Source organism: Centruroides sculpturatus, unplaced genomic scaffold (genome assembly GCF_000671375.1).
Source record: "Centruroides sculpturatus isolate CEXI.00-Female unplaced genomic scaffold, Cexi_2.0 scaffold114, whole genome shotgun sequence".
Classification (NCBI taxonomy): domain Eukaryota; kingdom Metazoa; phylum Arthropoda; class Arachnida; order Scorpiones; family Buthidae; genus Centruroides; species Centruroides sculpturatus.
This window is the reverse complement of record NW_019384417.1, coordinates 1,003,721-1,020,188: the sequence shown is the minus strand read 5'-3', so window position 1 is coordinate 1,020,188 and position 16,468 is coordinate 1,003,721. Positions and strand designations below refer to the sequence as shown.

At 29.3% G+C, this 16,468-nt stretch overlaps 1 protein-coding gene across 1 annotated transcript in view; it reads left to right on the top strand.

The window, feature by feature from the left end:
* Positions 1-16,468, top strand: part of LOC111619223 (E3 ubiquitin-protein ligase HECTD1-like) — a 202,998-nt gene that overhangs the window by 30,212 nt on the left and 156,318 nt on the right. Inside the window, exons 4-8 of the mRNA XM_023360909.1 lie at positions 1,207-1,476; positions 2,551-2,609; positions 4,037-4,254; positions 11,761-11,936; positions 13,387-13,510. Coding sequence (XP_023216677.1) covers positions 1,207-1,476; positions 2,551-2,609; positions 4,037-4,254; positions 11,761-11,936; positions 13,387-13,510 — 847 coding nt within the window. The remainder of the gene's footprint in view (positions 1-1,206; positions 1,477-2,550; positions 2,610-4,036; positions 4,255-11,760; positions 11,937-13,386; positions 13,511-16,468) is intronic.

Sequence of the window (16,468 nt, the reverse complement as noted above, 5' to 3'; positions counted from 1 at the left end):
GTTATGCTGCTATCTCGTATTAAATTTAATAATGTCTAAATTAAAATCATTTATTTATAATTATTAAATTTAATACGAGATAGCAGCATAACTGCCTATTTCTAGTCAAATTAATTAATTTCTAATATTTAATTATAGCCTTTACACAGCCCAAGAATTTGGCATATTGTGCCTATGCTACATGTGTTTATTATATAATGGCCTATGATTGTCAATATTTATACGTAATATGTGTGAAGACAAGTTTGGAAAAATGTGTGATCACAAGAGACACTAAGATGCTAGTGAATGAGTGCTAAACACAGACTAATGGAGCATGCACACAATCTGGAATTTCCCCTTTCCTTGTCACTCGTGCAAAATATTGCTCGTTAAATGAGTCAATTTTTTTACAATTTGCTTTGCTCATTAAGCGAGATTCCACTGTACTTAATTCATTCAAACAAATTTGGAGAAATATTGCTCAAAAAGTTGAGAAGAAGTCTGACGTGGAGTTTGAGCAAAATTAAGATGTATAGGACCTTGTGGTTTCTGTGGACTGTTACTTCATAAAAAGTTTATCTGAACTGTCTAAGATAACCCATGAACAAAATTGATATTTCTGCCTTCATTTGTTCTGGTAAAACAGTATCAAAAGTGTCTCTTTTATATCTAAACACTCCTTAACTTCTCAGATTATGAAAGAAAGAAAAATGAGTTAAGATCCCTACAATCCAGCACAATCCAGCAGATTTATACCAGATAGACATCTTTAGCTTTGTTTATTAATGAGATAATTGCCTTAATGCCACTAGCAATTTTTTTCTAGATGGAGTAAATTACTAGGCTCTACAGCCCCCGACTAGAAACTTATTGACCATTCCTTATAGATGCAAATAATAATGCTACTTTTCCATTAATAGTGCAGATTAGAATTAATTATTCTCCAAATATTATGCTCTTGTTTTGATAAATGCAATTTTCAGTACAATCTGCTCATTAGATATTTTTATAGAAAATACCGAATATGGTAATTTTATCTATCTAATGTTAACTATAATATCAGATATTTGATTGAATCAAGAATTCAAAGATTCTTGATTCAATCACTAATGAAATAGAAAAAAATTTTTGTAAAGTATTCTGATATATATTTATGAAATTTTTAGAAACAATGTTATAAAAATTGAAATTTTAAATGTTTACAAAATGTTTTTATTTTATTAGGTAGCAGATGGTGCTTTACGATGTTTTGCATCATTAGCTGATCGTTTTACTAGACGTGGTATTGATCCAGCTCCTCTTGCAGAACATGGTTTAACAAATCAGTTATTATCACGTTTGTCTAGTGTAGCATCAACTAATCTTAATATATCAGTAACAAGTACTCCAGTTCCTGGAACAACAGCCACTCCAGAAATTAATACATCACCTAGTATTTCTACAACAATTAGCTTATTGTCAACATTATGTCGAGGCTCTCCAAGTATAACTCATGTAAGTTTATAAATGTAAATTATTCAGTTAATGCAATTATGTTGCTTAATAGGAATGTAAAAAAGTAATATATATATATATATTACTTTATATATATTATTATGTATATATAACTTATATATATAGTAATATATTACTGTATATATTACTTATATATATAAGTAATTTAATATAATAATATATATATATAATCACTTTAATTTGTAATGGTTGATTTTTCCCACACAACTCCAGTTGGATGACTCAAGACATTATTTTAACAATTTTAACACAGTCCGAAATACATATGTACAATCTGTTGTGACTTCACAGCCCCTCTTCAGTGATGTTTTAGAGAGAAAATAATTTAAAACTCTATTACACATTTGAGCTTTCCCATAAATGCATATAAAAAGATTTTTTTATGATTATATCCAGTTTTATGTATCTACTGTTTTTTAACTTGTTGTAAACCGACTTGTAGTCATCATCATTTTTACAAGTTAAAAAACAGTAGGTACATAAAACTGGATGCAATTGTAAAAAAATCTTTTTGTGTGTATTTATGGGAAAGCTCAAATGTGTAATGGAGTTTTTAATTATTTTCTCTCTAAAACATCACTGAAGAGGGGCTGTGAAGTCACAACAGCCTGAAATGCTTATGTGCAGTTTGTGTTAATATTGTTATAATAAAGTCTTTAGTCGTCCAACTGGAGTTGCTGTGGGAAAATCAATCATTACAGATTAGTGATTTTATACACATCAATATTATACGACATCCATGTTATGAAGTTATATATATATAAATAATAGCTAACGTTGTCAAGAGTTATTATTTTATCAAAAATTAAGTGTTAAGTGTTGTCAAATTAAAACAGAATTTTGAAATTTGGAAAACAAAAATGTGTGTCTAAATTTATACAGATTTTTAAACAAACTATTAAATTATTTTATCATACAATATTTAATTAATATACACACATACATACATACATACATACATACATACATACATACATACATACATACATACATAATTTTAAAAAAAATTTCATATTTCATTTTCTTAAATAAATTTCTTTTTTGTTTTTTAAGGATTTATTAAGATCAAAATTACCTGAAGCTATTGAAGCCACTCTCCAAGGAGATGAAAGGTGAATAAAATAATTTAATATAGATGTAATTTATTAGATTTTTCTCATTTTATCATAATGTAATCCACATTTAGTAAGAATAAAAATGTAGTTTTATGCAGTATTTCCTAAGATTGTATTAGTTTTTGTCCATAGTTGTAATTTGAACAAGATTACTCTGCTGTATCAAATGTTAATATGTTTAATTAATAGTTTAGTTAAAAGTATTTAGAATGTAAAAATTTATTGGATTTAAAGTTTTTGGTAAATTAATCCCTTAATTGAAAACTTGTCTGTACTGTCATGTTAAAAGTTAAAAAAAAGAAACTCTATGTTAAATTTCAACAATATTTAATTGGAAAAACATGCTTTTGACCTTTTTGAATATTAAATATTGCTGAAATTAATGTATAGTTTCTTCTTGTTTATTATGCCAGTTTAAGTTTTTGTAACCTAAAATTAATACAATAAACAGATCTTTCATTTCTTTTGGTATTATTTCTGATTATTTTTTAAGCTTAATGTTTATTAATTAACTAGCTGTTACCCGCGACTTCACCTGTGCAGATTTTGCAAGCAAACACCATTTATATTTCAACAGCCATAGTAATTGTTATATAACACCTACTGCTGAGAATGATGAGAATTGCTGAGAATCAAACAAACTGTTTTCAATTTGATCAATTTTCTGGAATGTTTACAATCGTTCTATAATCGAACCAATATGCAATAACAAATTCAAATTTAAAACGGTTTGAACATTTGGTTAAAAAATCAAAATATATAAAAATATTTATAACAATGTCTGAAATGTTATCAATTTAATACACCTAAGTATTCAATGAAGACTAAATGTAGTTGAAAACAAAAAATTGCATCTAAAATAGTACAGTAGAAGCCATTCTTCAGATTAAGCCTTAATCCTCTCCCTCTTTCTTGCAGGGGGATTTTCAAAAATTCCTTCTAAGTGTACATTCTCATGGCATAACCTAACTGTGTACCAAATTTCACCTCTTTAGGTTCAGCTGTTTGCTCTGGGCAATGATGAGTCAGTCAGTCAGGACAAGTAATTTTATATATTTAGATGAATGTATCATGCTTGAAATGTAAATCGTTAATTTTTCTAAACTAAAATAAACTTTAGAAAGTATTCAAAAGAATCTGAATTGGGAGAAATTTTGTTATTGTTCCATCACTAGTTAAAACAGCTTTAAAACACTTAACACTTTAAAACATCTTAAATGTTAGTTTTTAAGTGGTGGGACAATGCTTTAACCACTTCAAAAACATTAATTTTTTTTAGAGAAATGTGTATAGATAGTTGTCACTAAATATAAATTCTTGTAGTATTTTAGCAAAAAACTAGCAACAGCTTAAACTCTGTTTAACTATAACTTTTTAATTTTTAGTACCAATTTTACAAGTAGTTAAATTTTTATTTTTTGCAGATGTGTTCTAGATTCTATGAGATTAGTTGATCTTCTCTTAGTTCTGCTTTTTGAAGGAAGAAAAGCATTACCAAAATCTGGTGTTACTTCAGTTCCAACAACACGTTTGCCTTCTTTAAGAAGAGTGGATAGTGCAGGAGAACGAACACATAGGCAGCTAATTGACTGTATTAGGAGCAAAGATACAGATGCTTTGATAGATGCTATAGATTCTGGAGGTAATAATTTTCATAATGATAAATTCAAAAATATAATAATAATAATAATATATTAAATTTGGATGAATATAATTATCAATATGCAGAAATAGATTTGATTTTTTTTTCCTCTACAAAAATAATTTAGATTTATTTTAAATTGTTTTTTCAAGTCAGCTAAGAATAAAATAATGCTCATGACTCTCAGTGACATTCTGCTGACTATAGCTTTGGTTAAATAAAATATAATAATAGTTGGACTTCTAACACTCAGACACATGTGCATATGAATATATTTGTGTGTGTTACATCAATTATGGTGGAACTATTCATCCTCTGTAACTGATGTAACATTTAGTACAAGATTTAAATGTTATGAATCGAACAGAACATTTAATAACCTTGATGATGACTTTTGTGTGTTTAAATACTTCCTAACAGACATTTCATTAAGAATATGGGTAGGTTACTTTCTAGCTTATTTACAGTGTTGATATAATCATTTAAAACTGTATAACTGATATAACATAAAATTAGACATGAAACTTCTTTCTTTAACTAATGAACCAAGTTTTAGAGTAACAAATTGAAAACAAGAGTTTTTTGTATCACTCAATAGAATATTTATTCCTAAATCAGATTCAGTAATAAAAAATGTTGTTTTTCTGTAAGAATCATAACATAGTAGTGAATAAAAATTTTACATTTTAAAAATTGAAAACTTGCCATTACATAATTCAGACCAGCTTCCTGATTAGAATCAGATAAGAATTTGATCGAGTGTCATCAACAAACTTGTGATAGAAAATTTATTCAAAATACAGTCATACCCCGGACTTACGTGATAGGTGGGACCAAGTGATAACCGCGTAATTCGAATTCGCGTAAGTTGGGGTATAATTTTGTATATAAATACATACAAATTATTTTTAACTGGGACCGGAGACTAAAGAAAACAATAATTTAGAAAAAAATGTTTAATAAAATCTTAGATAATACATACGTATAATAAATTATATTATTATACAATTTTTCACATTAACTTGATTATCACACCATAATTTTAACATTGTTTCCATCTCAGCGATAATACTGTGACGTTTACGAATGATGCTTGAATTTAAAGATTGAGCATTTTTTACAGCTTTGAGAATTTTTTTTATCTTTTATAATTGTTCTGACCGTCGATTCCGGTAGATCAAACTTCTTTGCCAATTCACAAATTTTCATTTTTGTATCGAAGTCTTTAATAATGTTAACTTTACATTCCAAAGATAAAGTTTTTCTTTTCTTGTTTGATGCAGAAGAATCAGTTCTACTTCGTTTGGATGACATAGTAGAGTGTTAAGATTAATCGTATTCGTTATTGTAAACCGCGCTTAAGTTATGTGCCATTTGTTTATTTCTTTTGTATGTCCGACGATCAAAAGACCGCTTGGGATCGAGTCTGTTTATAATTTGAAAGGTAATCTTGTCAGTTGTATATACAAAAGGTAAATTGTTTGCAAAATGAGTCTTTGTTTATTATCTGATAAATGTATACTTTTTTCGTCAATTGTTCATGATTGCCGATGCCTTTGTGTGAAATCCAAGTAGGATGTATGTAAGCTAATAAATGTTCTCGTTAATCTTATCTCGCCTTTTGGTTTGTTCACGGTTACAAGAAATCACCACATAGAGTCTCTCAAGTCTCCGTAGATATAACAAACAGAAATAAATTTCACAAAATAAATTGTGGCTATGCGTTGATTCCGCGCGACACGTTTGAACATGTAAGCTGGACAATAGTGTGGGGGGGAGTGAATAATCAAGAGTTGCGTGGCGCTCAAACAAAAGATGAATCGATGAGATTTGAAAATCGCGTAACTCCGGGTTCGCGTAAGTTGGGGTATGACTGTACCTGAAATGTAACTTTTAATACAATTAATATTATTCAATACAACTTCAGGCAAATATGGATCAAATCAATAACTTTACAGAAAATTAATGCTTTTTTGCTGATTCTGATTAATCAGCAAATGTTCTTTTGATTAGTACAAAACAAACTTAGACTACCCATTTGTTATTTGGAAAGTTGGCTTATAAGAATACAGTGGGTGATTGGTTAACGAACATAAATCTTTCCAAGACTTTGTTCATTAACTGATTATTGATTTACGATAGGTTTTTATGGGAATTTGATTAATTTATTCTGGAGACTCCAAAAAATAAAAATACTTTTTTATTATGTTTATTTATATGTAATAGTAAAAATACATATATATGCAGTCTTGCATTTTTATTAGTCTATGTTTTTTCTAGAGTAGGTGTTAAAGAATCTGTCCAATGTCGATTGCTTTTCTCTTTTCTTCAGGATTTTTTGGAAGTAATTACAGTGGTGCCTCGTATAACTTACGCCTCAAATAACGGACTTTCTGTTTGGCCGTTACGTGACTCGAGCAATGGACTGGCTGCAGACAATGGACTTTCCGTTCGGCAGTTATGGAGATGAACAACGGTCTTTCTGCGAACAAGTGCGAATGATTTTTCCACTCTTTTGCCGTTGCCAATGACAATCTGCTAATTTTATAATATATTAGTATTATTAGAATTTATTATTAGTATATCTGAAGTACATAGCTCCTGTTGGGATTCGACTTGCTCCCTTGTTTATTACATACATCACCTCAGTGCAGGGTATTTACATTTATTCAAGTGTTGTGCAAATCATGGCTTCTAAAAAAAACAGAAAGGTGATTTCAATTGAAACAAAGCAAGAAATCATCAGGAGTGAAAGTTGACAAAAACTTCCTTGTCAAATGGGGAGAGGTTAAGGAGTTTACCAACACTCATTATCCAAATAGAGCTGAGGCCAACAGGATCAATGATCTCTACAATGACACCCTTGATTTCCGACAGGTGTTGAAGAAGAGAGAGAAACAGACCACCTTGGACATGTTTTTCAAGAAGCAAGCTGCCAAAAAACAAAGCATGGAACAAGAGGAGATGACCCTGCAAGCTCCGATAGCCTCTCCTGAATCTGACTCCGATTAAAAAACAATAAAAAGAGACCTGCTGAAATGTGTACAAAGTCTGTATCTGTATGAATGTATAAAGAAAGTGTTCCTCCATCTCCTCCTTCTCACAACATCTGACTACCTGGCATAATTGGTGACTGCTCCATTTTCATTTTTTTATGGTACAGTACAGTTATTTTATGCAGCGGAACAAATTATATGTTTTAACATGTATTTCTATGGGAAAATGTGTTTCATATAATGGACTTTTCACTTAACGGACGTGCACCTGGAATGGATTAAGTACATTATACAAGGCACCACTGTAATAGTATTGTAATTGTAGAGATACCTTACCCCATTAACCTTTATTCTGGTATAGATACCACTTGGATGATAGTTGTTCTGACATTCTCCCACTTCTTTAAAAGATCTTTAGTAGCAGATGTCGAAATTGGTCCTCTCTCATCTTCCTCTTTTTCAAAAGAAAACACATCTCACTGAGTTTCTTGGTATTATTCATTTGAGAGTTCTTGAGTTCTTCTGTCATCAGATCTGTTTCAGGTTTCATTGTGAGCTCTAAAATACTGTTTATTTCTCAGGTGTGATTTTCATTACTCCATTAGTTGCTTAAGACTTCTTAATATATCTTTCATGGCTAAGATTGTGCCTACTGTAGACCTGTTCAAGTTATACTACCTAGCAACATCAGACATCTTGTGCCCACTTTATACCTTGGCTATTATCTCTTACTTGGCTTCTATGGTGAGCATAGTTCTTGACACCCCTCTTTTTTAGGCTCCATAATATTATTAGTTTCTTTCTTAAATAAAAAGTTCAGAAAAGCACTTACAAAAATTCAGAGAACAGAAATGAACTAACCCACAAAAAATTATTTAAATGCAAGACCTGGATGAAATTTGGTATTAAAACGTTAACGAATATCTGATGGGACAGTTAAACTTTCATCTTTCGTAAGTAAACCCAGACGCAAAACTTAAAAAGTACCTGTCTGACACTCTTGCAAAGACTATAAAAAATTATTTGACGGAAAGGTAAACAAAAAGCTGGAATTACAAGGAATAGTTTCAAAATTTCAAGGAATACTATCTGATTGGTATCGGATTGAGAGTTGATGTTGATGTCTCTCATGCTCCGAAAGGTTTTGAATTGTTACCTGAAGACAAGGGAAAATCAATTGGTATTTGTTACTTTCCATCGCTTCTTTTTATGTTTGTTCTGGAAAGTATTCGTTGTCTGATGATAAAAATCTTTTGCGAAAATGTTCATTATCCGATTTGTTCACTATCTGAACTGTTTGTTAACCAATAACTTACTGTATTGTCAAAAATATTGAGGTATAACAAATGTTGCTTGTTAATAGTAAATATTTTAATAATGTATTTTTTAAAATTCATTTTCCTAATATTTTTTACAAAAATTATTTTTTATATAATTAAGGATTTGATATTTATTTATAACTGATGTAATGATGTTAGTTTATAATATGAATTAACAAGAATGCAAAGTGTTTTTAGTATTTATACAGGGATTGAAAAATTTGATAGTTTGGTGATCAGAAAATTTTAATTGGCTATCAAAGATTTACAAGTTGTAATCAATGGACTATGGGTGCTGGTCCAAAGCTATTTTCCAGGTTACCTACCTGTTCATTCCACTTAAAGAATTAGTTGTATAGTGTGCAAAAAATTGTAATCGAGTAAAATTTATCTAAAAGTTATTAGTAAATATTTATAATTAAATTTGTCTTATTTTTTTAAGCCAATGAACTTCTAAATGACAGTTAAAATTATTAATTTTGAAAAGATTAGATCAAAATTATGAAATAAAATTTTTAAAGAAAGGTGTTTTGAAGGGAGATTGAGTGATTTGTATTTTAATAATCCTAAACCATCTTGCATACCTTAGTTTTATTAAAAACAGTGAAAAGGTCAGGAATATCATCAGCCTGTCTGATTAGGAAGCATGAATAGTTATTGAAGAACATACTTCATAACTGACTGAAATTGTTGTAACCAATCTTCTAGCTGAATAATAAGTTTAAACACCAGTGTGTGATGTAGCAAGAGAGATTTTTATTTATAGTTATGTTATTTTCAATTTTGTTTTGGTTATTTCAAGTTTTGGCAGTTGATTGTAGAGAGTAACTATGCAAAATTTGTTCAGATTGCTCAAAAGGTTTGGGAGTTTCAAGGTAGAGGGATGAAATTGGAGATGAGGCAAGGGTCTGAGTTTCTTGACAGCCCATGTTTCCAGTAGGGTACCAGAGAGTAACTATGTGAAATTTAGTTCAGATTGGTGAAAGGATTTGGGAGTTTGTAGAGGAGATAAATTCATCGGGAATGAGTGAGGGGTCAGAGTTTAAGGTAGTTTATGTACATCAGAAAGTAATAAGCTTTCCAATGGGGAAGGAATTAAAAAAATCAGTTTAGTATATTCTGAAATTACGTTGAGGAAACAAGCAGAGAAATTAACATTCTCTCATTACATACATACATTTATGACATGGATGTATTTTGTGACAATTGTGACTTTCTTTTAGACATTTTATCATTGATAAGGCTCATTTGCACAAGTGTATACCTGAAAAGTAACCAAAATAACTCAATTTATGTAGGTAGATATTGCATAATATAAGACTAATTCTTATTTTTAAATAATGGTATTTTAGGATTAATACTAAAACAATGAACACACAAAAAATACTATAGCCTATGTACAAAAGCTTAGTTTTATCTAAGGGAAGTAAATTTGCTCTTTATAATTGTATCTGATAACATAAGATACAATTATGTTATCTGATAACATAAGATACAATTATGTTATCTGATAACATAAGATACAGTTGTTATCAGATACTCAATAGAATATAAAACAATTACCCAATATAAATATAATAATATAAAACACCCAATATAAATATACTAATATAAAACAAAGCATATACACAACTACCCAAACTACTCAAAACTGAATAGATAAGAAAATAAGTTTAAAAAGCTCCACCAGATGATGAAGGGGATTGACCTTGAATGTAGCAGACAAGTGATGATGCTAGATAAATGCCATGGTAAAAACATTTTTCTTGTGCATTTTCCTTTTTTTTTAATTTAAAAATAGTATATAGTCCATGTTTATCTGGAAGAATAGGCTTTCCATTAGCAAAAGAATTTTAAAAATCAGTTTAGTAGATTTTGAGATTACCTCCAACAAATAAACAAACATTTGCACTTTATGTTATTATATAGATCAGGGCTTCTTAAACTTTTTTTATTCACGACCCCATTTATGATTGTGATATTTTTCGCGACCCCCAAAAAAAATATAAAATAAAGATATATACAAATTTGCAAAACCAATAATGGTGTACTACCACAGTTCACTCTTGTGTTACAATGGAACAGAGACAACTGAATACACTGAAAAGCNCTTAACTTTCGTACGTCGTTTCGCGTATTGGCGTTACGTAAGCGCTATTATTTATAAATTAGTCCTTAATTTTAAAAACTGGCGATAATGGCTAATATAAAAACAAAATTGCCCCCTTCTCGCCCGGTTGGCTGGAAAATTCTTTTTCTTTCTCGTTAATATACTAGCGGATCGGCCCGACAAAAAAGTAACCAGGGCGAAAATTACGATTATTACATTATAGCCCATCTTACCCGTTTTTACCGGGTGCGAGAATTAGACTCAAAGTAATTAGAAAACCGCATTTAAAATAGTAAGAAAAATGCCAATTTCGGAAAGTCCGTTGTCGGCCCTGGCCCTAACCCCCTACTAAATTTCAATTTTCGACTCCGCGCTTATTATTATTATCGTTATCCACCCCTCCGGATTATATTACGAGATCGGTATAGAGAAGTAAATAAAACCAGTTAAATAGCGATATTCGCTCGTCTGTACTTATAGTTGGAAATTTATTGCGCGACAATATAAAACGTTTTTATATTTCGGAGGGTAAGAATCGATCCTTACGCGCCACCCATAAAACCAAGTGCCGTAGATGCGGGTTGGCAGCCGAGTGGGGTTTTTCGGGTTTTCTTCTCCGGTCTAACGTCCAAACGGCGGCGGGTTTCCCGGAGAAGAAACCGCGTCTTAGCATAAATGTCTGGCTAATAACCGATAACGAATTTATTTTCGTAGGCGACGGACGAACGACGCCGTTTCGAAAGTCGCCTACGTCTTATAGTTAATGGCTCTATTGTTACGCGGTTTCTTCCGTTATAAAACGCGTGTCCGTCGTTCCGTTAAGTTTATTCGCCTAACGAAATTTTAACCCGGCGCCATTTACGCGCTTTCAAACGGCAAGAAAATTAATTTGTTGGCCGTTCTCGTTCTACCAACGAATTTCCCCACCTTTATTACCCCCTAGCGGAACCAATGCGGATTATTTACCGTAAATAATCCGCATTGTCAAATCTATATATATAAATATTTATATATATACATATATATATTTTTGAAAAGTGCTTATTTATAGATCACTTTGTAGATCTTGTTATTTTTCCAGGTATAGAAGTTAATTTTATGGATGATGTTGGACAGACTCTACTTAATTGGGCATCTGCATTTGGGACACAAGAGATGGTTGAATTTCTATGTGATAGAGGTGCTGATGTAAATAAAGGACAACGATCATCTTCACTTCATTATGCTGCTTGCTTTGGTCGACCTGGAGTTGCCAAGGTAACTCACTCAAATTATTTAATAATAATTTGATTGTGTAAATTAATAATTATTATTATACAACTGCAAAAAATAAGATGGATAATATATTATGTTTAGAATTAGTTTTGACAGTAGTTTTAATTTTGCATCATTAAATAATTCTAAAGTTAACTCAGTGTTGAATGCAAGACTTCTTGCGCAACAGTTCTGACTTTATTCTTTAACCTATTAATGTTTCAATATCTGTTAAGGTGTTTGATATCAATTTCTTCACATATTTTCACAATAAAAAGTCTAAAGGGGGTTATATCTGGAGTGGATGGAAACCAAATTGGTCAATCTCTCCCCATCCATTTGGTTAGAAAAAATTTCATTCAGATGTTCTACTATAGCAACAGTAGTGTCCTTTCTTTTAGCATCTGTATCGTCACAATCTTCTTTCCTGTCAATATCTTACTATTTGGAAAATAATAAGTTCATTCATTTCAAATTACTTTACCATATTCTGACATTTCATCTTATAATTCTTTTCTTGTAATTTCATAATTAACTCGTAAAACTTGAACTTTTCTTATATCACCTCTTATTGATTTTATATTTATTAATAACTCTTTCCAAGTCCAACTTCCTTCCAAAATCCTCCATTTAACTTTTATTACATTTAACATTAAATTCTTTTAGTAATGCAGAAAAGTTTTGCTAATGATTAATGGAAACTGTGTTGATCTGTTTTTCTTAAATACATAATACTTTTTATAATCAGTCCTTTTTTTTCAGACACTCTGTATTTCCCATCTTTGAAATATATCATGTTAGATTCTTTTGTTGCAGATTACTCTACTAGAATTACTTTCTTTGTCATTTGAGAAACATTTTTCAACCTTTATAAATATTTTTGTAAAATATAATGGAACAAGTCTATACAGAAATACATAAATTAAAAAAAATTGGATTTTATTAAGAGAGGATCAAAAAAAGATGTTGACACTGACACAAAATCATGTATTCAATGTATTAATATATAGTCACCAACTAACAGAGGCAACTAACAGAGGCAAATCTGTTTGATGTTTTCTTACTTAAGATAAAGCAAACATTACTGGATACATCAGCTAATAATGAAATAAATCAGAAATAATTGCGAAAATAATTTACAAGAAAAATGTCTTGAATTGAATTAAAATGTAGTATGTATAGATAGTAGACAAAATTAAACTAGTTACCAGGTAGCCAGATATTGGTTCATTTAAATTTTGTTGAAGCATATATGGCATTAGTTTTTTTCTGGTATTAAATAATTTAATATATTTAACTATTAAGTATATTATAAATGTTAACAAGTTGTGATAACATTTCAATCAATTAGTTATTATCAGTTGTATATTTCAGAAATAATTATATTATAATACTCTTGACAGAATTCATTTTGTTTTCACATGATGATAAATATCTTATAATTAAAATGTAGGTATTATTAAGGCATGGAGCCAATCCTGATTTAAGAGATGAAGATGGAAAAACACCTTTGGATAAAGCTAGAGAAAGAAATGATGAAGGCCACAGAGAAGTAGCAGCTATTTTACAATCACCAGGTATATTTTGAGATAAATCTTTTTATTATGAAATAGCATTTTATTTGAGATTAATAACTAAAAAACAGGCAAATATGAGTTATGTAAATTTATTAATTCCTTTTTTTGATATATATAATTAATTAAATCCTTGAGAATAATGTAATAATTCAGTTGGCAATATGAATAATGTTGCATTCATATTATCAACAAAAAAAATTTTGTTGATAATATGAATTCAACATTATTCATATTGCCAACTGAATTATTACATTATTCTCAAGGATTTAATTATTATTATGATTACTTGGAATAGTGTAATTTTTTTATTAAATATTGATGGTCTCTTGTAATTTGTAATATAAATAAAATGATACTGCTATAAATCAATTAAATAAAGATGTACCATTTTCATTTTACTAATACATCAATTAGTTATAATCAGTTCTACCTACTAGTAAATAATCAGTGCACAACTTGATATTTTATATGGTTAAAGATATGATTTTTGTTAATATTGTGCTGTTAGTTTCAAGAAGTCTGTTTTGTTATGAATTTTAATTTGAATGTGTTGTTAATGCATCATATTTAATAATAATTCAGAAAAAGTAATGATGTTTAATTAAAAATTGTCTTGTTATAAATTTTATAATAAGAAACCATTATAAGCACAACTTCATAATAGACAGATGTTGTATTGAAATGCAAAGAAAAGCAGATATCACATTCTGTTGCCATAAAATTTAGCAGCATAAACTACGAAGAATATTTATATAGAAAATATATTTTTTACCAAGAATATTCTTTGAATTAAAGGATTTACTCTTTAAGGTTCAAGGCTCAAAATTCTTCCTAAAATTATTGCATTCTAGCACACAAAATAAAGCAATTATGAACAAATTAATAATTATTACTACATAGTTTGGAAAATTCAAATTAAATTATACAAATAATTAAATAGGCCTATTGTATAATTTGCTGCACAAAACTAATCCAATAAATTAACTAAGGTTTCTTATTTCCTGGTCTTTTGCTTGTCCCGGGATTCCAGGATAAAACTGAACTGAATCCCGGAATAGAATTAATTATTTTTAAGGTATACAAAATATCTTGAAATCAAATGATATAATTATTTTTCATTTTTTAAAGTAATTTTAAAGTTCTGTAACATCCAAAATCATATTAATAATGCTGTGTAAGATATATAATAAAAATTTCCTTTGAATTATGTAGAAATTTTCACAAATAGAAAAAAATTTATTAAAGTTTGCTGGAAACTGCATACTACTACTACTACTACTACTACTACTACTACTACTACTACTACTACTACAAAAGAGTTAAAAGGGCCTCACTCATTGGTACAGCCTAGTTTAGGAGAAATTGAAAGAANAATAGTGTTTAATGCATTTAAGAGAAGACAGATATTATGTGTTTTTTCACGTGTAGCCTTTAAGATTTGAGTTCGTTTTCGAGATTGTAGTAGTACTTCTTTTGCTCTCTAGTATTCTTGATTTGTCTACCTCGGCTGCTTTAATAGAAACATCAAGCTTATAGCTTGATAATTTGGCAATTCGTTTGGCTTTAATAATCAGGTTTATGAAGAAAAACTTCATACTTGCAGACTTTGTACTCGTTTGTATCCTTGCCCAATTTGCACAATCTGGTGTCAGGCATTTATTGAAGCTACTGGGCATGGTTAAAACTCAAGACAGCGTAAGCACAATTATTCCAGATATTACAGGTTCCGACAAGTAAAGAATTTTCGGAGTTCTGCCACAAATAAGATTTGTATTGGTTATTGACCATTTGTGACATGCCATAACGAGCAAAAATTTAAAAAATCTAGTAGGTAGGTTTAAAATTAATAAATACAAATATATTCTGACAGTGAATGAGTTAATTATGCTTTCTATTTGCAAAATTCCTCAACCTTAACACAAAATAAGAAAAAAAGTGAATTTTTAAGAAATTTGCGGGATTTCCTGGGTTAAAAAAACAACCGGGATCCAGGAATCGCATTTGAGAAACCCTAAAATTAATGTAAAAATTTTTTAGTTAAAACAAAAAAAGCTTTAATTTAGGCATATGTTGTTGTCATAGGATACCACATATGTCATAAATCTGATGTAAGATGTTGATTAATAAAAATAAAATTGAAGTATTTGTGTGGATACCATGAATGAATTATTTTTAGTATGGAGCACTAATCAACAAACTTCTTGACATCCAAGAAATGTAAAATTTTTTTACAACAATGATGATCGTGCACCAATCAATTTAAGAAATGCACCAATTTTTTTNAGTTGTGATAACATTTCAATCAATTAGTTATTATCAGTTGTATATTTCAGAAATAATTATATTATAATACTCTTGACAGAATTCATTTTGTTTTCACATGATGATAAATATCTTATAATTAAAATGTAGGTATTATTAAGGCATGGAGCCAATCCTGATTTAAGAGATGAAGATGGAAAAACACCTTTGGATAAAGCTAGAGAAAGAAATGATGAAGGCCACAGAGAAGTAGCAGCTATTTTACAATCACCAGGTATATTTTGAGATAAATCTTTTTATTATGAAATAGCATTTTATTTGAGATTAATAACTAAAAAACAGGCAAATATGAGTTATGTAAATTTATTAATTCCTTTTTTTGATATATATAATTAATTAAATCCTTGAGAATAATGTAATAATTCAGTTGGCAATATGAATAATGTTGCATTCATATTATCAACAAAAAAAATTTTGTTGATAATATGAATTCAACATTATTCATATTGCCAACTGAATTATTACATTATTCTCAAGGATTTAATTATTATTATGATTACTTGGAATAGTGTAATTTTTTTATTAAATATTGATGGTCTCTTGTAATTTGTAATATAAATAAAATGATACTGCTATAAATCAATTAAATAAAGATGTACCATTTTCATTTTACTAATACATCAATTAGTTATAATC